The sequence below is a fragment of the Tympanuchus pallidicinctus genome, unplaced genomic scaffold, assembly GCF_026119805.1.
Source record: "Tympanuchus pallidicinctus isolate F22 unplaced genomic scaffold, pur_lepc_1.0 scaffold7, whole genome shotgun sequence".
In the NCBI taxonomy this organism is placed as follows: Eukaryota; Metazoa; Chordata; class Aves; order Galliformes; family Phasianidae; genus Tympanuchus; species Tympanuchus pallidicinctus.
In genome coordinates, this window is record NW_026294791.1 from 17,331,012 (window position 1) to 17,358,946 (window position 27,935).

At 39.4% G+C, this 27,935-nt stretch overlaps 2 protein-coding genes across 5 annotated transcripts in view; one reads left to right on the top strand and one right to left on the bottom strand.

The window, feature by feature from the left end:
* The window catches only part of LOC128072690 (translation initiation factor IF-2-like), a 33,661-nt gene extending 32,304 nt beyond the window's left edge, over positions 1 to 1,357 (bottom strand). The window contains exon 1 of the mRNA XM_052666758.1: positions 805 to 1,357. Within this exon, the coding sequence (XP_052522718.1) occupies positions 805 to 1,357 (553 nt within the window). The remainder of the gene's footprint in view (positions 1 to 804) is intronic.
* On the top strand, positions 595 to 27,643 carry SNX7 (sorting nexin 7). Of its 4 annotated transcripts, none has more exons than XR_008202184.1 (9): positions 595 to 865; positions 5,928 to 6,110; positions 7,769 to 7,879; positions 8,201 to 8,365; positions 9,102 to 9,303; positions 10,855 to 11,054; positions 14,273 to 14,359; positions 17,826 to 17,963; positions 20,935 to 21,043. XR_008202184.1 is itself a non-coding variant. In XM_052665825.1 (9 exons), the coding sequence occupies exons 1-8, from the start codon at positions 698 to 700 to the stop codon at positions 16,227 to 16,229; spliced, it is 1,212 nt and encodes a 403-aa protein (XP_052521785.1). In that variant the 5' UTR covers positions 595 to 697; the 3' UTR covers positions 16,230 to 16,232; positions 20,935 to 21,043. The 4 variants fall into 4 exon arrangements, 3 of the variants coding, with proteins under 3 accessions (XP_052521785.1, XP_052521786.1, XP_052521784.1); XM_052665825.1 differs by lacking the exon at positions 17,826 to 17,963 and adding an exon at positions 16,134 to 16,232; XM_052665824.1 differs by lacking the exon at positions 17,826 to 17,963 and adding an exon at positions 27,236 to 27,643 and having other exon boundaries at positions 598 to 865; positions 20,935 to 21,087.
* Positions 27,644 to 27,935: the final 292 nt, after the last annotated feature.

Below are 27,935 nucleotides of genomic sequence, written 5' to 3' on the forward strand. Positions count from 1 at the left end.
CCACACTCCTTCTCATGTGACATGGTGCTAACGTGTCTAAGTAAAAGCCAAAGTCACCACCAATTCTGTCATCAGGTTGAGGACCGGACCCCAGACCGGCCACCAACAGAAAGGCCATCCAGAGCACGTGAGGGTCCAGGAATAAGTTTTGCTTTCCAGCTGGGCTTGCAACAGCAAAACGGGCCCTGAGCAGGGGAATAAAACCCGGGCACACAGTCCGTGCTGAGACACTCCCTAAGACTTCCCAGGAAACAAACCGGTGGCTGCTTCTCCTAAGCTCAACACAGGACTCACCATTTTGCAGAGACCACCGCTTTCACCCAGCACCCCCGGTGAGCAGATACCAGCGGGTGGCCGAGACCACAGTGATCTCGGAGAGACCCGGTCATACGCAGCCGTCACCCCCACACCTCCACGAAATCACGTACGGGCGTTTTGAGCGGCCCCCACCTTCCAACCACCTCTACAGGGACGCCCCGTCCCCGCCCGCCCGCGGCACGCGCTCCGCCCCGGTCCCGCCGCATCCCGCCCCGTCCCGGCTGTCGGGCCCTCCCGCCACCGCCTCTTCCACTCCTGCGCACTGGGCGCGCCCCGGGGCTGCCCTGGGCCGGGCCGGGGTCGGCGGAGCGGCGGGCGGCCAACTGCGGCGCCCCAGGGAGCGGCTCCGCTGGGGCCGCCGCCCGCACTCGTGGCAAGGATGGAAGCGGAGGGCCGGACGCCGGAGCCGACGCTGCCCCCCGCCGGCGGGGGAGGGCTCGAGCCCCTCGCGGGTGCCCCCGGTGCGGCCCAGACGCCGCTGCTCACCGCCTCCGCCGAGGTGTTGGCGTTCGACGACGATGAGGACGACCTGGAGGTGTTCAGCAAGGTACGGCCGCGCCCAGCCGCGCTCTCCCCGCAGCCGAGGCGGGTGCGCGTGGCAGCCGGGACCGAGTGGGGACTGGGGTGGCTGAGGAGCCCCCGCTGCCGACGGGACGGGGTGGGACGGGACGGGCGGGGCGGGCTCGCGCTCGGCCTCGCTTGCACGGAACCGCTCTGCAGCCCTCGGCCGGGAATGCCTGAAGCGTGGCGGCCCGGGCATGGCGCGGGGCAGCGGCTGATCTACGCGTGCAGACGATGCAGCGGCTCGGCGGGACGCTGCCGGGCGCTCCGCCGCGCTTCGGGGCTGCGCCGTCCCCGCGCCCCTTAGCGCACTGACCGCACGGCGGGAGGCCGGGAGGCGCTGAGCAGCCGCCGGAGCGGGCAGCTTCTGCTTGGGCGTCTTCTGCAAGTTCCGAACTGCTGCGTTCCAGGATGTGCGACGGGGAGAGAAACTGCGAGTGTCTTTCCTGTTTGAAAATGGGATATCCCGCTTCTTCATTGGGATCAATTGTTACTGGAATTAAAGATATATCTCCTGTATTTCTATGGAAAAGAAGCAATTTTTTGTAAATGTAAATAAAAACCATTGGAATAAGAGTTGATTATTGGGACGTATTTAAACTGACTGCAGTAAAAATCCTGAAATTGATGGATTTTAAAGCCAAGGGGACTGTTAGGTGATTTAATGGTCTATAATGGGCAAAAGGTTAGGCTAAATCTTACCAAGTTACCTGTGCTTTTCTGAAGCCTAACTAGAGTTAACTAAATCACATTCACTGAACTTGAGCACAAAACCAGTGCTCAGTACTGTTAGCTGTTTCTCACCTGGAGTCCTTTTTTCTTTTCCAGGCAGGTGCAAGCCTGGGCAGCTCTGCATGCAGTTTCAATGCCTGTCAATACAGCACACCGACATGCTTGTCAAGCGTGATGTTCCTTGAGAACAGAAAACAAAACTAGTATTTCATATAACTACTCCTGCTCTCAGACAAAAATCTGTATTCTTAAGTATCTTCCATGCAGATTCATGCAAAATATTTCCTGCTTATAGTAAATCTTAACAATTCTTACTGCATGCAGAATGATGACCTTTTTCTGCAGACAAGAATATTCTATGTGCAAGTCTTGGGCTCCTGCTTTTGGTGGTTGTGTATCAGCCAGAAATTGACAGTTTGCTTTCAGCTTCAATTTGAGGGCTGATCTTTCAAGATGATGAAAATCTGTGGAGGTGATTTGGGATTACAGCTTGTTTGCATGCATCCGTTATATGAAAGGGACACTGACAGGTTAAATGTAGTTTCAGACTGATTTTTGTAAAACTTATTTGTCTGTAACACACTGTCCTGAGACCTCCTCATGTTTAATTTACACTGCTATCCTTAAGGCAGTGGTGTAATGTGGACAGGCTGAACGGGATGCAGAGGAAGCGCAGTGCTCAGTGCCTGGTGCTGCATCAACTTCATTTTTCTAAGTTTAGTCAGTGGAACAGACCAACTATCTCAATGATGAAAAATGAGGTTCTTAAAAAGTTGTCAGCCTCAATACCCTCAGTTATTACTCAAGATGTAGTCGCCAAGTCTTTACTGTATGAAAATTCATAGACATTTGACCTGGCAGTGTCATAACCATTAAGCCAGCATCCCGTGACATATCTCAAATATTACAGACTGGCTTCTTAACTCAGCAGCTCTGATAAACCATTTTCTGATGTAACCTGCATTTCATTTTATCCAAGTTTCCGTCACCATGGTGAAAGTTCTGAAGTCATTTTAGCAGAAGCAACTTCTCAAGGTTGAATTATGAGTCACACCACAACCTGCTTTCTTTCATGAGCTGTGTTGCAATACTCACTCTGGTAGTCCTCTTGTTCCTTGTTCCTGGTGCCCTCGCATGGCATTGACAGAGCTGGTTTGGTTAATGCTTAAAATGTTTTAGAGTTGGTTCTCTTCCATAATCACAGCAAACTTTCTTCATGGTGCTTGTAGGAAAGATGTATGTGCCACTGCAGAATTGCACAATTTTTTTTCTGGAACAAGTGGATCAAGGATTTGAGCCTGATTTAAAAGCTGAGTGTTCAGCCAAGGAATCTCTCTCCTTCTTTGAAGAATGCTCCAACAACTGAGCTGTTCTCCTACAAGATACCCTGCCATCATATCCCCTGATTCCAGACCTGCTTTGGATCCCTGGTCTCAGATGCATGCTCTATGTTCTGCCTGATGGCAATAGTCTTGAGCCAAGTGTCCATTCTCTGAGTAGGAGCAGTGTTTTGGCAAACTCCAGGGCTTAATGGTTTCCCCAGAGAGCTGCAGGCTGTGTGCTCAGCCCACATTGAGGCTGTTCCCACTGCATAAGTGTTTCTATCCCATATTAATTTTGGACTCTTAGTGGCCAATTTCAGTCAAATGAAAAAATTTTTAAACAAGAATGGGAACATTTGCTTGTTTTCTTTTCTGCCACAAAATTCCTTCCACCCACAACAGATACACAAAAGCATAGTTCCAACTTTAATGTCATAGCTGTATAGAAGAACAGAAAGCTAGCTTTAATTTTTTTTTTACCGTGTTCTGTCAAGAACTGCTGGAAGTAAACCTGAAGTAAAGAAGAGATGTGCTTACTTAAAACTCACATGCAGTCATTCATATGCAGATGACACAATGGGTGTAGAGCAGCGAAACAGAAGACTTGTTTGTTCCATGGATTTTTCTTGTTGCAGTTTTATTTCTCAGATCACACACTTGTGAGCCCTTGCATATAAAAACATGCTTTCCAGAACCTGCTTGTACAACTTTTAGTAGCAACTGAGGAGGAAGGAAACATGAAGATACTGGTGACCTGTAGGAAATTAGACAGTACGAAACACATTTACCTTGATTAGGCTTTGCATTGTCATTATTCATCAATGGCCATTCAAATCCCATGCATGCTCACATGCGTTTTTCTTTCCCTGGAAATTTCCTGTTTTCTCAGTACTTCGCTTCACCCAAGCACATTTGGGAAACTGTGCTCATTCTCCACATAGAGCATGGGCAGCTGGTGCTGTAGAGCAGAGAAAGCACAGCTTTTGTATTCATCCTCCACTGCTTTGGTCAGGGCTGACCACATACAGCACAGAAACTGTGGGCTGGAACAGTCTGAGTAAAAGAAGTCAAGTAACTGACAGACATACAGTGAAGCACCTATATAATATTAAAACCATCACCTTTAATCACAGAGTTATAGAATAGAAGGTCTGGTATATTAATACTTTCAGTGCATAATTCCCAATATGATTTTCTACTCCATATGTGTGAGAGTACATTGATAGATTTCAAAAGGAGAGAGTTTGCAGTAGAAAATGAGGGTCAGAGCAGGAAAAGGGGAAGAACATGTCCCTGAGATAGTTTTGACCCCATTGAAGCCAATGGAAAAATTCTTGCCAGCCTCAGTGACACCAGTCTTGTACTCTTCAGTCCCACATGACAGTACACAGCTCTGGTTTGTGTGGACTCATACATTCCTACTTCTGACATCTTAGAGTTTTCTCATCAGCAACATCTGTTTTCTGCATGCTCCATAGTCAGCAAGGCACTACGAAGGGCAGTTTTTGCCACTGGGGTTATCTTGCTTGCAGGAGAGCAGTCAGCCTTGTGAACGGGTTGCTCAGAGCAGCTGCAGGTGCTCCATCCTTGGAGGTGCTCAAGGCCAGGCAAATGGGGCTTTGGGTAACCTGCTCGAGCGGAAGGGTTGGAACTGGGTCATCTTTAAGGCCCCTTCCAACCCAAACCATTCTATATTGCTTATTCATTGGCTTAGACAAGCAATTGATTTTATTGCGTTGTAAAGCAAGTGGAAAGGTAGCTCAAGCGAGCCTGAAACAAGCTGCTGATGTTGCAGAGAATTAAGGATGCTTCTGCTTTGAGAAGCCCCCCAAAAAGAAGGCATCTTCCATTGTGGTGGCCAGTGAGATGCCGTGTTGTGTGGGGTGAGCTCCTCAGCACCCTGCCAGCTGCCAGCAGCCAGCAGCGGCCTGGGGCTGGTCAGCCTCTGGTGGGCCGACCCAACAGGCGGCTGCTCATCCACGTGCTGACCTCCTTCAGAAACCTTCAGCTTTTATTCAATTTTGCATATCAGCTTCTTAAACTTTTCAAAAGAGAATGCAATTTTCATGCTCTGTCAGCTTTAAGAAGCGATTTCCCACTAGCTGGGCCCATTGCACTATGACCTCTTTGCTTTAAAAGAAGTGTGTGCATGAAGCATGCTTCCTCAAGCAGTTTTACAGTTTATTTTTGCTACACGCACTTCTATTTTTTATTTATGTCTTGTAGATTTTTAGGAAACTTTCTGAAAACACAGATGAATATTAAAGTTTGTAGTTCATTGAAATATTTCACTGCATTTGATATATTAGAAAAGCTACATAAAATGTTTGATGTTTCAAATATTGTGATGATTTTAATTGTCATTATTTTAAAACATATATTATTTATATTATGCTGTTTTCTGTAGTTAGTGGATTTAATTTAATTAAGAAATTAAACACCAGTTTTATACTACATGCATACCTATTTAAAGAGTAAATTCATATATCCGTAAAAGTTTTCTATTTCAAATTCTATTCTAAAATATGTGCAAGCTGAAATATCTGATTCCAATAAAAACTCAAAATTGGATTTTGTCTTGGTCTTTTAAAGTCATAATTTCTTATAGTACAGCCTACTAGAAATAACTGAAACTTCCTTAGTCCTGAAGTAATGCTGCAAACAATGTTAACAAAGCTGGTAATCAAACTGCACAAGTACTGGCTGCTTGTATTCATAACTCATTTTAGCATCCACAGGCAAGTTCTGTTCTATAGCTGTGCATAAATTTCTTGTCAGAAGGTACCATTTTGCTTTGATCAGTGCTAGAATAAATCTCATTCCTTGTATCCTCACTGAAGCAAATACTGAAGAGAATAATAGACTTGTCACAGATCATATAATTCTTTTGTCTGTCCTAAGTTTTATTTTAGAACTTACCATTTTAGCATCCAAGATGTGTTTGGTTGTGTATAAATATGTTTCAATGTGGATGTTCTCATGTCCTGTCTGCAGGATACGTCCCTGGCTGAGGTGAACTCATTCAGTCCTTCAATGCCAATATCCCCCTCATCTATGATAAACCAGTATAAATTTGAAGATGAACCAGAATTAAAAGATCTCTTCATTACTGTTGATGACCCTGAAAGCCACATTACAGCCATTGAAACATTTATTACATACAGAGTAGTCACAAAGGTAAGCATCTATAAGATGAGGATCAGGGTAAACCTCAGTGCCTCACGGAGGTAGCAGTGATAGCATTTTCAGCCTTCTTGTGAACCATTCTCTGGGTTACTACCCAACTGAAACTGTGCTCTGACTCTGCTATGAGTTATAGACCACTGTAATCATATGTAACTGTGCAGTTGATTCTGAAAACAAAAAAATCAGTGTAAGTATATACACACATGTATATGGGCAATATTTTTTTATACTGAGAAAAGAGCTGCCTTGCCTGAAGCACACCTGCTGCAAAGTCTTTCAGCTCCATTCTTCAGTAACTGTAGTGCCCACTGTCACCTGGAAGTTTGTTTCCAACCTGCAGTTGCATATGATTTCCCAAAATTCTCAAGTGAAAAAGTAATACTAGCAAACAACATAGTGCATTTTCAGCTGTCCTGAATGCAAATTGTTTACTGGAAATAAGGAAGAAAGACAGCACTGTGAGACCAGCCAGCTCTTTTGGGATTACCAGCAAATATTCTGCAGGCCATGATTTGAGAATTACTGTGTTCATTTATTTGACTTTGAGTTCTTTTTAAAAGATACATTTAAAACCAAATTTTCAAATGGGAATTATTCATCTTTAAATAGAGAACTTATCAATTCCTCATAAAATATTTAAAGGGTAGGAATAGAGCTATGTTCATTAGGTTGTGAGCAATAATTTTCACTTCATGCATCTTTTTGTAGATGAATGAACATCTTTTCTGCAGGCAAATATGGAAGGGCTTTAAGGTGGATTGCTTTTGCTTCTTTATCCCTTTCATCCTTCCTTATCGTATTTAATTTGAATGCTGGTTGTTGATGATAAAGTAAAAGCATTCCTCCCACACACCTAGAAAGTTTATTCAGTCCTTAAAAATGTTTAGTTTACAAGAGTGTGAGTGAGTTCTTTTGCCATGTGCTTGCGTCACACTGTAAATCTCTGTGCAACAACTAATGCTAAACAGTGCATCACTTTGCTGAACACCTGGGCTCTTTGTAGCTTGACTCCAGAAGATGGAGCAATGATAAAATCTCATGGTTTGGCAATTTTGCAGTGCTGTAATAAGCATTTTTTCTAAGTATTAAAGATTTGTTGGCGAGCTCTGACAAAGGGCTTCAAAACTGGGGTTGATGGATTGAAGAATCCGTTAAACAACATGGGCAATGTGCTATGATATGCTGAAGTTCTCATGCGTTGAAAGCAGGGATTGTTGGATGGTGTCAGCAGGCCTCAGGGACATACGTCAGCTCTTTCTGGTTTTTCCAAAATGCTAAAAAATGGGCTTTCCTCACTCTTTGATTTTTAACTCCTTCAGAAGTGCCCTAAGTGCAATGAACATAACTGTGATTGTTAAAAGGGAAACATCACACTACAGTAATGATCGAAACCTTTTGGAAACACTGTCAGACTGATTATTTGAAGTCAATCTGTTGTGTTGTTTTTTTTTTAAGTAGAACTTTGATTTCTTGAAAAAATTATGTTTTATCTCCTAAAACAATTAATCATTTTGCTTTAAAAACTGCAAGCAAATAGCATGGGCAAACTAGAATTGTGTATGTAGTTTTACTCAAGATGTAAAACAATACTGTGCTTTTTAGTCACTATTCTAACTTCCTGGACCATGTTTTCTGTTAACTGTTTTCAGACATCTCGTGGTGAATTTGACTCCTGTGAATATGAGGTCCGACGACGATATCAGGATTTTCTTTGGTTGAAGAGCAAACTTGAAGAAGCACATCCAACACTAATTATTCCTGTTCGTTTGCTAAAACGTATATTATTTTTATTAATTTGTGTTCTGGCCCCAGCTTTATACAAAGGTGTTTGAGGTCTTTGTGGGGTTTCTGAAATCTGACAAACATTAAACTAACTTTTTCGTTAGTAGCTTTATATGCATGTGTATGTGATAATTAAAAATTCTGCAAGGGTACTTCTTATGTTTGTCTTTGAAACAATTTGGTTTTTACGTGGTGTTTTTTATAAGGTCATAGCTATGTTTTCAGCAAGTAGAAAAGCTATTATAATATCTTTGATACTATGCAAGTTATGCAGTATGTTTTTTTCTTTCTTTCCTTAGCCATTGCCAGAAAAATTTGTGATGAAAGGAATGGTGGAACGATTTAGTGATGAATTCATTGAGACTCGAAGAAAAGCTCTACATAAATTTTTGAACCGTATTGCTGATCACCCAACCTTAACTTTTAATGAAGACTTCAAAATTTTTCTTACTGCACAGGCCTGGGTAAAATGGCTTTATTTTTATCTACAGTTACATGGAACCACATGGTGTGTCAGTAGTGGTGTATGAGGAGCCTCCCTAGATTAATACTCGACAGCATCCTCTGATGGCTTGTTACAGAAGGGTCAGAAGAAGATGTGGAATTTCTGGAATTTTCTTTCCCCAAGAAAGCCTTTTCTTCTGTGCACTTAGTTATCTTCTCTGCAGCCATAAGTATCACTGTATCTTCCACAGCACTTTTTGTTGCTGTGTTTGGATTTCTGTGGCAGATTCACAGTACTATATGATGTATGTGAAGATCCGACTTCTGTATTCAGAGCCATTCTCTGAACTTTAGGTTATTCTATCAAGATGTAAAAACTGTTAAAAAAAAATAGCTGGATTACTTCTTCCTGTAGGAACATTGTTTGCTTTTCCCAATGCAATCTTTACCTCTGTTTTCTTGTTCCAGAGGCTAGATTGCAAAGTAGTCAACTCACTGTACGGAACAAAAGGGTAAAGGTTTTCTGCCCCCTTTGGTCATTCTTTGTAAGAGCACAATGCACAATATCTTTATGTCTGTTCAGAAAATCTTAGACTAAGATTTTGCCTCTAAAAAGACATCTGATTTGTCTTTTTTTCCATTGAGGTGTATGCAGTTTTTGTTTAAAAAAAGACAAAAAGCTTTAAATCACATATTATTATTTCTAAACAATTTAAATATGTATGTGCAAGTAAACACAGTACATTCTGGTTTTAGGAACTCTCCTCGCACAAGAAGCAGGGTCCAAGTTTGCTGAGCAGAATGGGACAGACCGTAAGAGCTGTAGCATCCTCAGTAAGAGGAGGAGTTAAAAATCGTCCTGAAATGTTTACAGAAATGAATGATTATATGGAAACATTTAGTCACAAAATAAACGTACTGGACAAAATAGCTCATAGAATTTACAAGGAAGAAAGGGGTAAGTAGAAAAGAAATATATTTTTAATGGGTTTAAGAAATTGATATATTGGCAAATGACTTGCTGTAAACAGTAAATTTGTTTTCATTGTGCCAAGCAAAATAGTTATTTCCAGCAAACAGAGGAATAGGGAGATTTGTATTTGTACCATGTTTTCCAAAATAGTCATTGTTCTGGCAGATCTTCAAGTTAACTAGAGCAGCTTGGTAATAGGGAGGGTTTTAACACATCATTGACCTGCCAAAAGGGAACTTAAAAATAAGAAACATAGCAAGTATGGCTACCTTTTTATTGTGCTTATTGGAGAGCTGTGTGACATTTTGTATTTTGAATGGAATGTAAAGAGTCAGTTTTCTGTGCTGTCTCATACTGTTATTATGCTGTGTAGATTTTGGAACTCCATATGTGTCTTTTTTAGTTTCATTCTGCATTGTTTTGTTTTTTTCCACATGTTAGCCAAGTAGATTATTTTTTAATTTCAAGAGCTTTACTGTTGGCAGTAGTTTCTGTCATGGGAAACTGTCTGTGAAGAGTTTTAGAGAGAAGGATTACTTAAGCTCATACTTTTCCTTAAATAACAGCAGCCTGCACACCAACTTGCAACTCTAAATTATTAATTTTCCAAGCTTAACACTGGTCTCAGTCTACGTCTGTTAATTACTGTTGATTCTACTGGTCAGCACTTAAGGGACATTACTGTGTAGAAGTTGAAGTGCTACACTGTGTTCTCTAATAACTGAGACTCAGTGCTTTAGTGTGCAGAGCCAGATCTCAGCACATCCTTGCCGAGTTAGAGGGGTTTTAATAAGTGAAAATGCATGTTGCTGAAAAGCGTTCTTTTTGATACGGCTCATTCCAGTGGAAGTAGCTGGCCAAGGTCTTTAGATTCAAGTGATCAGCACCAAAATATTTCTTGGAAAACCTTATGAATTTTGACATGGTCCCAAAAGCTTAATAAATCTTCTTTCTAGATTTTCCAAATAGCAAAAGGCAGAGCACCAGTGTGCAGGGTGCACTGATGAAAATGACATGAAAATGTTCCTGCTTGTAGTATCTTAACATGTGATTTTCAGTTCCATCTTGCATGGATGCTTTTTTGTTGAAATGCGTTCATAGCAGATGCTGGATTCTTCACAGCACACAGCTGTGTGTGTGTCCATCTTTTTTTGGATATTTCTTCATTATAAATTCAATTGTGTTAAAATTATGCTTTCAATACATCCTGCTTTCAGGTCATATTCAGGCTTGCCCAAGCTAAGTTCTACCAAACATCACAGTGACTTTGGGGCCTTCCACAAATTATCTCTTGATATAGATGCACAAGAGAAGCAATTCTTGTGGCATCCATCTATTTAGATTAATAAAAATTTCTAAAGAAGATGTCAAACACAGAACTGGAATGAACTTCCTTGTGTTGTCTGCACCTTTTGGGACTTTAAAATAAAACTGCTGTTCCCTGCTGTGTTCACAGTAAATAGGAGATTGTGGTTAGTACCACTTAGACATCTGTTAGCGAACAAAAGACTAATCTGTGTTTATGTCCCTGTTAAGAGTATTTTAATGAGATGAAGGAGTATGGCCCCATCCACACACTCTGGTCAGCATCAGAAGAAGATATAGCAGATTCCCTAAAAGGCGTCGCCAGCTGCATTGACAAATGTTGCAAAGCTACAGAGAAACGAATGGCCGGGCTCTCTGAAAATCTGCTACCAATCATACATGAGTACGTTCTCTACAGTGAAATTCTGATGGTAAGGTTTCATTAAGGATTGCTTTTGGCAGTATGTGAAGTTTGTCTTAGGCCATTGACAGATTCTGGAAGCAAGGCCGTAACTGATGAAAAATACTTTGTGGCCACCGTTCTGCTGTTAGTAAATGTGCACGGCAGGGGGATGGCTGTCTGTTAGCAGAGAATCTGGTTTGTCCCGTTTTCCTGATTAACAATCAGGCAAGAGGCACCCATTTCAGACAAGAACTGCTTAGTAGTTTGTGTGGCAGGGTGGTAGCAGTACAAAAGTCTGGTTTTAGAGCTGTGTGTGGTAGGGCTGGGCACAGAAAGGTTCAAGGAAAAGCACCTTAAAAAGACCTCTTCTGACACTGCTGAAATATGCAGTAACAGATTGTGCGGGGGAGAAGGAGTGGAGAAGTTTCTCCTTTTCTAGGAGATGTTCCTAAATTACTTCTTCTTTTTCTAGAACAGCAGGGAGCTTCCAGTCCCCATGTCACAAGCCTGTTTTAGTCTCTGCCATAAGCTGATGCTCTCGGTTCCCTCTATGGATGTATTTTTCTTACATTTGGAGAGAATACAAAAAATCTGTCCTGATTGATAATCAACATAATTCCAAAACTAATTTTAGCATGTCATAATTCCCACTCTTCTGCCTTCAGAAAGCAAAAAATGTCTACAAACACATCTTTGTGGGATTTGCTATCCCAAGGCAAGCTGCAGTATCTGTTTTTGTCTCTGCTAGGAACCCTGAGAGCTCACAGGGCAGCAGGAGTGTGCTACAGGCCATGCGTACAGCAAGGCCCAAGATAACTTAGCCAGCAAAGGCTTTTACTGGCACTGGGCAGAACATTGTCCATTTTTCAATAGGTTTAGCTTCTGAAAGTTAGAAACTAGTGCTGCAGTGATAAGTTTCATTGAAAGAGAAACCATACAAAATATCCCGTATCTCACAGGCTGTATTATTTAAATGTACATGCAGGTAGGTCGAGGTAGGTATTAATGTACTTAAAAGCATGAAGAGATTAATATCTTAGCAAATTGCAGTATTTCCTCCTTCAGTTCTTGTTTTTAAGTCTGTTACCTGTGAGCCTTTCCATCCCTCATGTTATTAAAGACATGCTGTGGCTCACCTTTGTACAGGTCCTCCCTTTTGTGCCTAGCAGGGAGATTTCTCTGTACAAATCACAGAATGACACCCTGGCTCTTACTGCACGAAGTGGCAAGTTTCTGTTGCTCATTGCTTATTTTGTTTTCTTTGTTTTCATTTTATTTCTGGTTGCAGCGTCCAAGTGCTTGCAACACAGTGTTAAGTTGCCAGAGGATTAATGAGGAAAGTCTTGCTCTTCTAGCTCATTCCTGTTCAACCACTGCTCTTTTCCTTTCATTCACCCTGAATTTCTTTTTCCTGTAACTTACTTGCCTCTCACAGTTTGGAGAGGGCTGCTCATATTAAAAATACAACAGGGGAAGTCACACACTAATAAAACCTGATTTCTGGGATGTCTTTAACCCCTCACTGCAGGCACTTTTATGTGCTGCTTCACTAACATAATTGGCATATGTACAGAAGGTACAATGGATTAGACTTTGTATTTTCCAGTGCTGAGTTTAGCTGAAAACTGAGGGCAGAGATGAATTTGTAGCTAAATATTTACATCGAGACAGGCTCCTTTCTAGCTGACTCACAGCAGAGGCAGAGCAAATCTGGAGAGTGTAACTCTGTCCCGCTGAGCTTCAGCATATAGATTGCAGCAGTAAGTTAGCTATGGGTCCACACGCAATTATTTGAGGATTTTTGTGTCAGAATAGCATTAATTATACAAAATATTATAAAAATATAATGATATGTTTATAAAAAACAGTCCCTCTATTTGCATTTGGAAGTCAGAACTTGCCTCTGGTTGTAACATACCAATATTAAAATCATTGGGTTTTATCTTATAATTTAAGGAGTATTTGTGATAAAATTTAGCATATAATCAAAACAATAGTTTTTTAAAAGGGCAAAAGAAATACAAAAACAGAAAAAAAGAAAAATAAAGCATTTGTAACATGATGGACAGCTCTTCCAGACGTATTTATTTTGCTTCTGTGCTTACAGCTAAACATTTTTTATATTTATCTAAACAAAAGATTTTTTGAGCTACTGAAAGGTAGATTTATGTGAGTATATACTGCCAGTGTATTACTCAGAGCTGTCCAAAGTCAGGTTTACCAGGCTTTTCTAGTTGAATATCTGTTCTAGAAGAAACATTGAACAATTATTTAAGAATTCAGCTCCTATTTTTTTATTCCATTTTTTATGTAGTTTGTGTTGAACTGAGAAGATATCAGAAAGAACACAGTCAAACAAGACAGCTAGAGAAGGTAGAGCTGCTGATTCAACATGCCCTATGCTAGAGGTAGATACTGAAAATCTGTTAGTTATATGAAGAAGTAAAATCAGTTGCAGCAAAGTAGTGTAAGAGGAGGTGTTTTAGATTTGTAATTATATTTGTCCTTCGTTTGATTATTTTTTTAAAAGAACTAATGCCTTCTGTGAGTTAATCACACCTGAGTGTACTTCTGCAGATGCGGAAACTCAGGTAAAGAGAAATGTTCAAGACTTGCTCAAGGTCACAGAGCAAATGAACATCAGAAATAAAAATTTAATCTGTAATACCATTCCTGTTTAGTAGTCTAACAACAAGTAACATTTCCTTCCCTATCTATTTTGACACTATGCTAAAAATTCAATACTCGTAAGGCAGTTTTACAGGAGGAAATAATTTCATACACAGGAAATAAGCACATATATCAAAGTTACTATAGCTACCATTTTCATGATAATTTTATCTGATTTTACTCAAGTAGAGTTCAGTACTCAACTCAAACAACATACTTTGGATACTGGGTTGCACAAACTCCTGTTCCTTTTTCAAAATGAATACATGGTAGGATGTGTTGATATGAAGTTAATTGCTTCTGCTGGTTTCTTCATCCAGTTGGCAGTGATACCTATATGGTGGATTCCTGGACTTCTGACTCACTAAGACTCTTAAAAAAACATGCAAGATAAAAAATAGATATTGAAAAATAAGTATTCACTACATGATATTGAATTGCTTTTTAGGAAGGTACTTGTATCATGCCAAAGTTCTTGAATTGTGTCTTGTTTAATTTATGTTGTGTGGTTTTCTGAATATATTCAGTTTGTCTTTCTTCTTTTTGTATTTATTTATTTATTTTTTTTATATTAAGGGTGTTTTGAAAAGGAGAGACCAAATTCAAAGTGAGCTTGATTCCAGAGTTGATGCTTTAGCCAATAAAAAGGCAGACAAGGATCTGGTGAGTATGTCTTTGTACAGAACGCTGAAATATTCCAGGCCTTACTCTAATTGCAGAAAATGAATCCCCTGAACAATGCATGTCCTGTGAAGCCATGCACTGTAACTGTATGGTGTCTCTGTGTCCTGTACTTCCTCTGGGAAACCATGGGACTTTGTAGCTACACATGCCAGGCAAAGGCAACCTTGAGAAAAAAGCAAAACTTCAGTGGGAAGGCAGCTACAGCAAAGGACACACTGCCAGTGGAGTGTGTGGTGTCAATGCAGGTGGCACAGCAGCTTATTTTCAGCATTCTTCCACACTGAGAGTTAAAGTAAGACTTGCTGCAGTGCTATTGTGGCTGCTGCTCTGTTGACATAAGAGAGGAATAGGAGGTAGAAAAAGCAAAGCCATTCATGAGACATATTTAAAATGAAAATTTCTTGATCCTTTCTTCCAGGATTGGTTATTTTTTAGGATATTTTTTACTAGCTGACACCTTCATTCTAATGCAATCATACCTATAGCACATGGACTTGAGCATCCTCAAAGCCATCACCAAAGCTCAGCAGGTTGAGTTTGCACAGCCTCAGTAGCTCACCTTCCTACCACTGCCACCAGCTTGCTTCTGGTCTTGGTCAGCTCGTGTGCAATGCAGCACAAAGCAGTGCTGGTCTTGGGATGGTTTCCCACACTGCTCTGCTGCCACCTGTGCACATTGCAGATCCAATGAAGGACAGAACTGGCATTTTGAAGACTTTATTTTTACCTCTAACACCTAAATAATGTCCTCCAGCTGTTAGCACCAAGTATCATACAGTATAAATAATATATAAAAATGACTAATAACTAGTGATTATTCACTGCAGCTTTTTAGTACATTGAAGAAGGTCCTTGACATTTCAGATATTTTTTATTAGTTGCTGCAATTAGCTTTCATGTAAAGATGTGCCGTTTAGATACCTTTTGGCAGTTGAGGTGTGTATTTTCATTTGATTTCTTGTCAATTAAAAGAACAAGTAGGAATACATTATTGCTATCTGATATCTGTGATGTCTGCACTGTATTTCATAATAATTTGCCTCTGTATAATGCAACAGCCAGCAAAAACTTACATTTTTTTCCTGAAGCAGAAATTATTTGTTTACACTGTACTTTCATTTTACTGCCTTTCTACTCTCTTATCTGTTTTGTTTCTCTTCTTCTCCTGCTGCTTCTCCTGTCCTTAGTCTGGGACACAGTTTGCAGCAGGCTGGGAGCTGGGCAGCAAAGATGGGTCTTGGTCCTCTGCTCTCTGTGGTTGCCAGCAAAGCCAGCAGATTGCCATGCTGCCCTTAGATGGCACAGGCTGACCTGCTGCCCACTGCCTGCTCCCCACCTGGCCACCATGTTCTCAGCTCCCTGGCATGGTGTCCCCACCAGCTGGCAGCTGTGACCCCAGGCTGGCGGCTCCCAGCCGTCCTGCCTACCCTTGCAGGCAGAACACCAGTGCAAAAGGCTCAGTGGGTGCAGGCAAAACCTGTGAATCTGAAAGGCAGGGATGGTGGCAGCCACTGAGCAACACAGAGAGTGGAGGATGAAGGAGAGCAGGGGCTCGTATGGTTTCCTTGACCTGGGGTTATGGGGATGTGCAGGGGTATCACCACATATGGGAACCAGCCTGTAGGACTCAGAGAGGTCACTGGCTGCCAGGAGAACCATTTCTGCTTTTTGCTTCTAAAAGTTTATAGGGAAACTACAAACTATTCTTTGTAATAAATTAACAAGTTTCGTAACACTAGCTTCACATTTGTAGGAAACAGCAAAGACCATCTTCAAGCAAACTTTTACTTCATTATTTCTATTCTCAGTCTATCTACAAAATATATGTATCTATGCCCTGGCCAATTAACTGGTAAGTGAGGTCTCAAGCTGGCTGTATCACGGATCAGCTCTCTTAGTTGCACTGCATGTGAAGATAGAGTACATATTAAGATATTCATCTGACCAGAAGACATGTTATAGGTCATTGCTCAAGTTATTTGTATGCACTTAGTTAAATCAATTTTGCATCAATATTGCATCCCTTTTATCAGTACTTCCCATTTGTATAGTTTGTTGCTAAAAACAGTTGCATTTGCACAGAGTGACTCAGTGCTGAAATGCAATTCACAAAGCTTGGTTAGCAGCTGGCCTTACTGCTATCTACCAGTGTCCAAGGGACACTGCCTGGCAGGACATGGCCTTCTAAGAAAGCATTTCTGGTATAATCTGGTGGAGTCCTCAGACAAGATGCTGGCACTAGGTTTTCTTCAGCTGTTATAGACAAAAGAATAATTTTCCCTTTTGCATTGCATTGATTGTACCATTGATTCGATACTGACAACTTTGTGCTCCATAATGAGATGTTTGTCCTTGCTTCCACTGAACCTGGTCATTTTAACTGTTCCTGCATTTCCTTGGTACCGCTGTGGTAAAACCCTGTGGGTTGTGTGGCTACCCAGATGTACAGATCTTTGCTTTATCTTTCCAGCCTCTCTATTTCTTACTCATTTCAAAAAATGCTGAGATCTCGACTCTTCTTACAGTCTCATCAGAGCAGCAAAGCAGATGTCTGTTAGTCTGATCATAAAATCCTGTCTTCTCTAATTGAGTGGCGGCTGCATCCTGCTGACTTTTTTCTTCATTAGAAGTGGAAGATTTTCTCCATTAATGGTAGCTTGGCCACAGAGACTTTTGCACTGCTATTTTTTAACTGTTCAAGTAACTTTTCACTGTTTTCTGAATCTGTTTTTTGCTGTTTTTTAATTTTTATTACATGTTGACTTATTTTCCTGACACTTCTATCCAGACTGCTTTCAGAATAGGAGGTTGGAAAAAGAGCCTGAAAACAGAGGTGCTGTTATTGGAATTGGTGTCAAATGCTGACTTTGGCTTTGTTTTTAGACATACCCTATGTATCTTCTAATAATCTCACAGACATCAGACTGGACTTGTCAGTGCTATCTGGTAGCCAGAAATTCTGCTGACAGTGACTTGCAAGAACTCTAATCTTATTTGAAGTATACTTCCACCATAGATACAGAATCTCAGCATGTCCTTAGAGCTGATAAAAGGCAGTGAGATCTTTAGCAATGGTCACAGCAAACATTAAATGATTTAGCTAGCAGGCAGTTATACAGCAAGAGAGTGCAAAACATTCCCAAGGTCAGTGCAGCTGACAGACTGTAATCTCAGATTAAACCTTGTAAGACATCAGGTTTATTGGCTAGGAATAAACATTTTCTTGAGACATGCTTCTCCTACTGGGCTTTTAGGACAGGTACCTGTGATGCTTCTAAAAACCCCCAAATTATCCTCCCACATCAAAATGTAGGTGTTGAAGGTGGCCATTATTCAAAGTACGGAAGGTGTGAAGATTGTGATTTTGGATGCAGCCTCCTGACAGAGATTTTTGAGAGGGGTGTTTGAATGCCCTCCTGCTCATCTAGGCCTTTCTTTCCTCCAGAGCTGTGGCTGTAAAGAGGCTACCATTTTGGCTTCGCTGCTCCTATGCTCTGTTCTAAAGGAGTAACCAGTGCCTCCTTCAGTGTCTTGGGTACAGATTTGATACTGCTGCAAGCACTAATGCTAATTCTGACAAAAGGTTGGTATAATCTGTTCCGACAGAACCTGACAGGTTTAAATGCCGACTTATGGATTCTGCTATTCAAGCTTGAAGTGAAGAAAAGAAATGCTAAATGCTGATGCTATCACATTCTGAATGTATATTATGTCTTACTCCAGGCTGAGCAGGGTTAGTATGTCCAAGTGAAGGACTAATTCATGTAGTAGATACAAGGACATGCTGTTTGGCATATTGAGATACTATATAATTTTATGTCACCTAGCAGGTAATTTTGCTATTGCTGCAAGTCCCTTTGGCTACAGGTCACCCTGTTCATGTCTGGTGGCCTTCTGCCCTGGCAGGCCTGTCTTACTGCTTCTGTCCAGTGGTACAACATCTGCTGAGCACCATGCTGTCCTCCTGCAGGAACCACTGATGTAAGAATTAATTTGTTGCTCTAGATGCCTCAATGAGGTCAGTGTAAGAAAATGGATTTAGGATCCTATTTAATTTGTAGGATAAATTGTAACAATGTAAACCTTATAAAACAAGTACACACTACATGGATGTACTTGTTCAGAAACCAAGCCACTTGTTGATTTCTGCTTTCAGCTGAAAAAGATAGTATGTATGTTTCTTTTCAGCTGTGAAAAAGTAGACCTTAAACCTTTCTAGTTGAGATGAAGAAGTGTGGCAAAACTCTGTCTTTAGACTCTAACTTCAGCCCCCACCTTGATACACACTGGGGGACTTTAGAGGGTGATGCTTAAACCGCATATCCAGGCAGGGATGTAGAACTGCCTGCCTGCCACATCACACTGTAGTTACACCATGGAAGAAAACTCCAGTTCCTAGAAAAGGCAAGACAAAAACAAACTGTAAAATAAATGCCTTAAAGATACAAAGGTCAAGATAAAGGGAAGATGATGATACTAGGACTTTGAAACCGGATTTCTTTAACCATGCAGTCAGGTCATTTTTATATAAGAATTGTTTTTTCTTGCAAAAGCAGGAAAATGGATTCAACTGCCTTTCTTACTCTAAATCATCTACAAATAGTCACTATTTTCAGTATTCTGTGTGCATTCATTTTTAGTGTTAGAAGGAAAGGCAGTTAACTTGGGGCATGCCCAAGATACCTAATCCAGTTGCCTGCAATATCTTTAAAGGCAATTTCCCCATATTTAATCTTTGGATTAACCTTTTCATGTTGAATACACTGTTGGTAGTTGATGAAATTACTCTTGCCCATAGTTTGATTACTGATTTAGCTGGATAATTGAACTTTGGCTTTTCGGTAAAGTAGAAATAATATTTTTTTCATTTTCTTCTTAAATAGCGTCCAATATTTTATGAATCTAGAAATGTGGCAAGGAAAGTCAGTGTAGAAATAAAGTCTAAACTAAAAATGTTTATTCCTCTCTGTATCATGGAGTGTTGGAAAAAACATTTGGTTGAAATTTCTTTCATTTTTCCTAGCTACTCTGTTTTTGCCTAACTTGAGCATAAGGATTTTATTTTGTCAGACTCTGAGTTGGTTTTATGCTTTTATGGTTTTATGGACTGTGAACAGGACTTCTGAGCACTGAACAGTGAAAATGTACACACACAAGAGTTACTTGGTTAAAACATATGTCTCTTCTTCACAACAGTCACACAAGCAATGTGTATGAGCTGTCATCTTCCCCTGATACCTCCAATTTTAACGATTGGGCTCAGGTTCCATCCCTGTTCCAGACAGAGTTGCTTAGTTTCTGCTATTTGCAGCACCTCCAGCTATGGCACCCTCTCTGTATGGTTGGAGCTGAAGGCTGTGGACCACAGCTTTCCATGTCCTTTTCTGAAGCCTGGTTTTCTTGCAATGTGTGAATAGCCTAAGCATCCCTTGAAGATCTTATAGAAGACTTGGAAGTTCCTATCAATGAAAGCACCAGCTCTGTGGCACTTAGCGAGAGAGCTATCCAACTTCACAGAGAAGTTGTATGATGAAAGAGCACTCTGCCTTATAGAAAAGTAAAAAGAATAAGAGGAAGATGTACAGTACCTGAGTTGCAATGGAAACAATATAAGGAGATCAGCTTCTTCTGCTTTATGATCTTTATAGATGGTGTTTGTGCCTGACCTCCCTAGGTTTGTTTCAGACAGATGCTGTGCAGTCCTAAGGCATTCATTCACACTGTAGCTGCAGAAGATTTGTCTCATTCTGCAACTGGGTGCCAGCCAGCACTGACACAGCTGATTAGCAAATGACAATAGGTACAAAATCAGTGACAGGACTAGAAGACTCGCTAGAGAGAGGCCCTTTATCTATTTCTAATTCCCATTAGCTTGGTGTCACTTTGTGCATCTCCAGCAATTAGAGGAAAATAATGGCTGCATAGCAGCTGCCTTCAAGTTTTTGACTCTGGATCTCTCAAAAAGTCCCTGCTTTGCTGAAATCCTGCATTTTAAGTTCTTTCTCTACTTTGGTATTTCTCACTCCCTTGTATGGTCACGCCAGGGTTAGTTCCACTCCAAAGGACTGCAAGGTGATGGGCAAGAAATCTGAGTATAATTTCTGCTGTTTTCCCCCCCATTCTGATTTCTCCTGAAGTCACCAAAAGTTCTATCAGAATTTCCTCAGTCTTCTGGCCAAATCTCATTTGTAAAGTTGATTTTGCTCCAGTAAAGCCCTTAGTGTTTTCCTTTTTAGATGCATTACTGTTGGGTGCCAGCAAAGAGGTGCCAGAGTCTGTAACTTCTCAGTCAACAAAAAATATTTTCAGCAACATTTTAGTTTTTGTCTCAAATTTCTGCTATTAATATTTCTGAAATTATACTGAGCTATTCATTAGGAATTAAATTTTAAATTATTTATCACCAGGAAATGATGTGCTAATTTTAATACCAACCTTGCTTCTGCAGTTCTGTTCACTTTACTGCACTACAGTCACTTGGTTCCAATCAATTTTAAAATGCTAACGCTACTGATTTTTATTTTTTATTTTTTATGTTTACAATTTGTATTTAGTTCTCAGAGGAGATTGGGAAACTTGAAGATAAAGTGGAATGTGCCAATAATGCACTGAAAGCAGACTGGGACAGATGGAAGCAAAACATGCAGTATGATATGAGATCAGCGTTCACTAATGTGGCTGACAATAATCTCCGTTACTATGAAGAGGTAAAACCCTTTCTCATAGCAGTAGTTATTACTGACTGATTATTTCAGCAGAGAAATCATTGCATTGTATCTAAAGAATAAATGTTGCATTTTAGTCCAAACTTGTGTTAATTTCAGAATCAGTTTTTGTGGGAAGAAAGAGACCATTTCCTTAACTTGAGTTGTTTTAAGCAAAACATATTTGATTTGTACCCAAGTGGTTGATCCTGAGTTCATCAACAACAGAGGGCAGTCTTGTTTTACTAACCACAAGAATTTGGGAGATATTTTTGGGTTGAATGTCAGCTGCTATATTTCAGCTTGGAAGCCTTTTGCAGTGACTTTTGCAGTTTGTGTGAAGAAGCCCTCTGGAAGGCTTCGCATTTATAAATTACTTTACATGAGAGAAACATTTAAATGTGGTTCCTTTTAAAACAGCACACTCCGATAGTTCTCATTGTTATTTCTCTGAGGAATGTGAACCAATAGGACTTCACTAGGATAACATCAATATGAAAAGCTTATGGCATATTTTTCAAAATGCACAAATGGATTACAGTTACTAAATCAAATCTTTTTATAATTGAAACTGACTGCTTTGGAAAGAAAGCAAAACGGTTGAGATACAATTTTAATTTCAATTCAAATGGCATAGCTATCACTCTTGGTAAAAATTCCAAGTAAGATATTCTAACCAGCAGAACTTGAATACATGTAACAAAATCTCTTAAGCATTCTGTGAAGTTTCTTCAGAGGCAACATGTTGCTTATGTTGTGCTTGTTTTGAAAGTATCCCAGTATCTTGATTTTTTTCAGACTCTCCTGTAGTAAAAGCAGTTGCCCATCTACTAATTAAAAATCAGTATTTTTCACAGATATCTGTTGATATCTGTCTTCCAGTCCCACGTTCCAATCTTTTTATGGGCTGTCCATTAGCCTCAATGTAAAATCAGTGCCCTGGTTTTACAAATCATTTTGTTAGAACATAATTGAAAAGACAGAGCTCTTGATCATCAAGTCTAGTTAATTAGGATGCAGCCTGTGAGATGTGCGGACATTGACAATCTGTTGTTACATATGAAGATCAAAATATTTTCTGAAATCAGGCAGAAAACTTTTGGCATCCTCTCACATTTTTTACAGCTACTGATGATCTCTGGTTTCTTTATCATGAATACATCTGTTAAATCAGTGCAAAATATATTGGAATATTTTATTCATGAATGATTAGCTAAATCAAACCACAAAAATAATTCTTTTTGTCTCTTTCCTGTCTAAAAACGCTTTTCACTGAACTGGAATTTCATTTCAAGATGTCATAACTCATAGAATACATGAAATTATTATCACTAAGTTAAATATGTGAAAAATGGTTCAACTGTTTCCACAGGTACCAATGGCTCTTTTTCAATAGTCTCTGAAATACTGGACAAGTCAGTTTACACTGAGACATTGTTCTTTGTTGGTGCTTTTCTTGAAAACTTTAAATGGTTTTCCTGTTATGTCCTGAGAGTTCCAGATTTTAGAAAAAAATAATTGCTGTAATAACAAACATTAGGCTACCCTGGCTGAAACATGAGGGCTTATCAAGTTTTGTTTCAGTTTTGTTTTTGTTTTTGTTTTTAGCAGAAAATCATTATCTCAATTCTGGCATTCAAGAGAATTTGGTAAAATTAATTTGGAGAGTTTGGGAAGTTTTTATCTAAAATGTGGGTGGTTTTTTTGTTTGTTTGTTTTTTGTTTTTTGAAACCTGTTGTTATTGCTAATGGTTAATTACTGGAGAAGACCTTGTATTATAAATGATAGGTCCTACTGTCCTGAATACAATAGGAAACAAACAAACAAAACATTAGCATCTTCCTGTGCTTGCTACCTAGAGTAAAACTTTAGGAAGGGAGAAATCTGAGAAATCTGAGCATCAGAATATGATTCTTATGCTTTCTATTAAAAATGAAGTCTTACCTTTAAGATAAGCATTTGATTAAGAAGTGTTCTTTGTTTCTACGGCTATGGAATCTCACTCTCTTTGACTCTCTCAGTGTAACAGACACTAATTAAAGCTCAATGTTTCAAGTTTATGGGGTGCTTCTGTGCAGACCTATGAGAACAAAGTCTTCCCTGTGATACTGTACAATCTGCACAATACATCTGCATATGATGCCATTTAACAGCCCAGTATTACCATGACTGAGCAGTCACTTGCAGTTCCTATAGTTGGTCTCAGGAGTTCATGAAGTTTTCTTCTTTCTCTTCGAAAAAAGAGTTGAATACATGCTAAGTCTCTCCATATGCAAGATTTAGAACTTACTGTATTTAAAATGAGTGTAATTGCTTTGCTTAAGTAAGAAGGATTTTATGAAAAAAGAAAAGAGAAGGCTTTAATTTGAAATCAGGACCTCTCATTCTGAAGAAGAAAACATCAGTTTGTTTGCCTTACAGAAGAATCCTTGACTGAAGTGTGTCTCAGTGCCATACCCTTTCATTTACTGCTTTTTCCCATGCCCTAGGTGCAACACAACGGCCTGAATTAGCACACCTCTTAGCTCATGGGACATACAATCTTCCCAGTGTTTGCAATCACAAACTAACCACAGGGCAGAACATACAGCTGAGAGAGCAGATTGTCACCAGGTCTTTCCATTAAGCTAGGTATAGATATTCTTCAGTGCCCTTAGGACAGAGCATTACTCAAACCAAAACAAGATACAAAGTTCTTGTTACTTAACTAGTGTATCTGAAGTCATCCTGGTTCATATTAGCCAACAATCCAGGTACCCAGGAATGTACTTTGGCTTCAAAGAACAACAGCAATTAAACATTTACCAATTGTTTTTTCCTCATGTTTGCCATAATCTGTAGGATATTTGCATCAAGGAAAAAGAAGTATTTAATTTTCTCAGCAAAAAACTTTGTTAACATATTCAGAGAAAATAAAACAAGACCGGAGTAAGCAGGAGCACTGTCCAAATACTGTTCAGACACTGTAAATCCAGCAAATACACCAGTTTGGTTTTCCGTTGCTTATAAGGCACTCTCTCTCAAAAACAGAAGACTTCATTTGCAGATCCTACTCTAGGAAATGTCATCACGAAGGATATTTTTAAGGTATTAACCATGGAAAACAGGGAACTGGAACACATGGCATATGACACATTGCTTCTGTTACCATCCCTACTACATGTTCTATTTTTAAATCTCCTTTTTAGTTAGATATGCAATTGTATATGAAAACCTCTTGCTGCTATTTCTAAAAATGGTGTTGCAGAACAGACGTGCAGAACAGTAGTAATCAGAATACTTTAGGTAAAATAGCCTATTTAAGTTCTTTCATTTTGTATATTTAGATTTTCTAATGTATTCTGCTGGGCTTTTACAAATAATTGGATTATGAATTTCAACACTATGCATGCACGTTTAATTTCCAGGGTTTGGTTTTTCTTTTTGTCTCCTTTCTGTCTCTTTCGTGAAAGTGGGCATATCCTGTGTTTAGATCTCCATTTTCACCCTCCCAGGAGAACTCTGTAAAAGCATTCTGTAATAAGGCTGAAGTGTACATCAGTAACAAAATGTCGTTTACGCAGTTCATGCTTCACGATATAAAAAGCTTGAGCCTAAGGCACAGAGACCTACTTTTGTTTTGGTACGGTTAATTATAAAACTTGTCAGCTGTAGCAGCACTGTGATGTCTGACAGTGAAATGAGCCACCATTGCTCTTACATTTTTGAAAATGTGTTCTGGTTATATAAATGAGGATAAATTAAAAACCAAATAACTTGTGTAACTGAAAAAAATGCTCTGCATCCTTGTGTGGAAAGACTGTGGTAAGTTGTATCTATCTGGATAAGCAACATAGTGTGACTGGATTTTAACATGTGTTTTGGCTCAGTGTTGCAAAGATAATAGGGATCCATTTTTATATTCAAGACAGTAAAGATGATGTATGTACTTTACCACACATTACTGAAATTACCAAATGACAAAATATGAAGTTGCATAGTATAAATTAAACTGGCTCAGAAAAAAAAAACAACCAACATTCATTCATTGCCAACAAAACACTGTTCAAGAAACTGATTATTTCTTGTCTCACACCTAGGAAAAGCTTAGGAAAAACAGATGTGCCTTGCAGCTTTCTAGTATGGCAATCCAGTCTGGGCTCCAGCAAATAGAAATCTGAGGATGAGCACCACAGTGAAAACACATTTCTAACAGCTGGCTTATTGACATATTGAAACCAAGAAGCCGCCTTCCAGCTCAGACACCTCAGATAGATGCAGCTGCCACAGTGTCATATGAAGAAAGGGAGACTCTACTGAACAAACCTTAACGGCTTTCAACAAAAGGTCAAAAAGACCTTTTAAGTCAGAAGTCGGTTTGCAACATTTGCAGATCACTGTTCATGCTAGCTAGCGTTACTTTCACTGCTCCTCCCTGATTTACCATTGCAAAATAACATTTCTCCAAAAGGCCAGTGAAGAAATGCAGATTTCCTTGTGAGTCTTATCCAGTTACTCCTCTCTTTTCACAGTAATTCAAACCTTCAGTGTGCTCTCAGCATCACAGTGTTGTGCAGTGCAAGAAGCAAAGGAGATTAGATCTGTCAAGATCACAGAAATAAGCTTGGGGGAGTAGGTTTATGGTTTATGTGGTATGGAGGACAACATGCAAATAACATGACATATCTGATAATGACTTCCTAACATGTCTGATAATGATAAGGGCCCATGTGAAAGCAAGTTCCTACGTACTTTTTCTTTGTGATCTCAATCAAGTAGATGTTTTAATCTCTTGCATTATCATGCAGCCCCTTTTTGGTTTTGTGTCTTCAGAGGCACAACTGCTGCCATCTTTTGTTAGATTTTCTATTGACGTCCCTGATCCTGCCTCCTCATACTATCACGGATTTCAACAACTACATTCTACCTCCTTTCATGTACCTCCTTCATTTTGCTCTTAAATTTCATAAATCATCATTATTTGTGACTGTCAGATCAGCCCAACTGTCTTCTTGCAGGTAGATGGGCAGTAGTGCATTATTGTAGCTTGAATGGCTTATGGCAAGAGTTTTCACTTAGGAAATTACGATGTTTTCAGGTCTGAGTTAATTCAAAGTTTGAATTAACTGAGTATGCTGTTCAGGTTTTAAAATAAGAGAATTTGTTGAGATTTTCAGAAGAGTTACTTACTATGAATATTTCAGATTCTTCATGAAAAAACTGTACAGTAAGAAGCAAATGAGCTGCATTATCAATAGCAATAAGTATGAGTGTGTAAGTCAACGTTTTATTAGAATGTTTCCATTTCAAAACAGAATTATTGCATGAGTTTGGCTCCACTGTTTTAATGACAGATGTGAAATGGCAGAAACCTGGTATGCTGGGTAACAAGCATCAGCACATCATGGGTTACCCAGCAATAAGCTTGCCATGATCCTCAATACTAACTTCTGATTTATAAAGGTTTGAAAGGCTGCCAACACTCATTTAAGCCAAATTGAACTACAGTTCATTTGGGGATTTTTATTATCATTATTTTTTCACTTATACTGCTTCTAATAATATATATATATAATATATATATATATATATAAATAGTTTGTACAGTTATTAATATGTTTTTCCATTAGGAGAGAAATACATTTGCTGTAAATATGGCAATCTCCCCTCAGCCCCCTGCCTTTCTGGTCCCATTTTTTTCTCATTACTCAGGGGAAAAACAAATTATCTGTGTATTTAGAAAAAAATAAAATTAATTTAACTTGGAAAGAATTTTGGGTATGCTATAGGAATCCACAGAGATTACCAAGGAACTGTGTGTGACTGTGCTTTCTATTTGGAGAAGATCTTTGCCTGTAACTAAAGGGAGAGATTAAAGAAGAGCATAATTAATGTTAGCATCTCCCATGCTAACACATACAATTACGATGCTCACACTGTGTGCTTGTCATTATGTAAAAGTGACCTTTACAGCTCACCCAGTGTGCTGGCTAACATTTTGCATATCACTGAGCTGCTTAGGAAACCATATTTTGCTATTACCATGGTCCCACAAAAACAGCTTGTGACAATGCATATGTACTACTCTTTTTCTGCTGCTTTTTCTCCTTGGCTACCAGTTTTACAGAAGTCAGTCTGCTATATTAATATGTATCTGTGGATTTTTTTAAGTGCCTTGCTACATGGGAGTCCTTCCTAGCATCTCAAACAGTGGATCATCATGGGGAAGAAGATTCTGAGGACAGGCCTTGAGTAATATCTCTGCTTGATCTCTACCTTTTCCGTGAAGTTTTTCTCAACCAAAGAAGTGCTTTATATGAGATCAGATACGTTCTTAAATACAACTGTTAAAATCAGTGAAACGCAGGAAACCAGCTTATTGAAAACTCAGGTATTCTACTCCTGAAATACATTTTGGAACATGCTATATATTGCTTTATATTGCTTAGTCATGATTTCACATATTTTTATGCGAGTGTTCACATTCAATTTTTTTCATACATATTGCATAACTTGGATATAAAGTATTTTAAATATGTAAAATAAAGCTCAATTTTAATAAAAAGTTTAATAAGGAAAGTCTGTCTTCATTCTGCATTCTACTCCGTCAGAATTATTTTGGCATTGTAGCTTCCATATTATATTCTCTATACTGAGTAATTGCTTGTATTTGTAAAATTTTGTATCATGGATTTGAAGGAGCAGTTCAGGATTATTTTAATAGATCTAGTCACCTGATGGCAAAGTGGTATGGGAAGATGCTGTTCTGTGAGATTAATACTGCTTTAAAGTGCTGTTAATGCAGCTTACAGTTTGTATTATTTACAAGTCAACTGAGCATCTTTCATTTGATCTTTTTTAAAAGATAAAA

Coding starts and splice junctions, on each gene's coding strand:
- SNX7 (XM_052665824.1), top strand. CDS start 698: ATGGAAGCGGAGGGCCGGACGCCGGAGCCGACGCTGCCCCCCGCCGGC. Junction 9,304..10,854: donor AATTTACAAGGAAGAAAGGG/GTAAGTAGAAAA, acceptor GTCCCTGTTAAG/AGTATTTTAATGAGATGAAG. Junction 14,360..20,934: donor AAAAGGCAGACAAGGATCTG/GTGAGTATGTCT, acceptor ATTTGTATTTAG/TTCTCAGAGGAGATTGGGAA.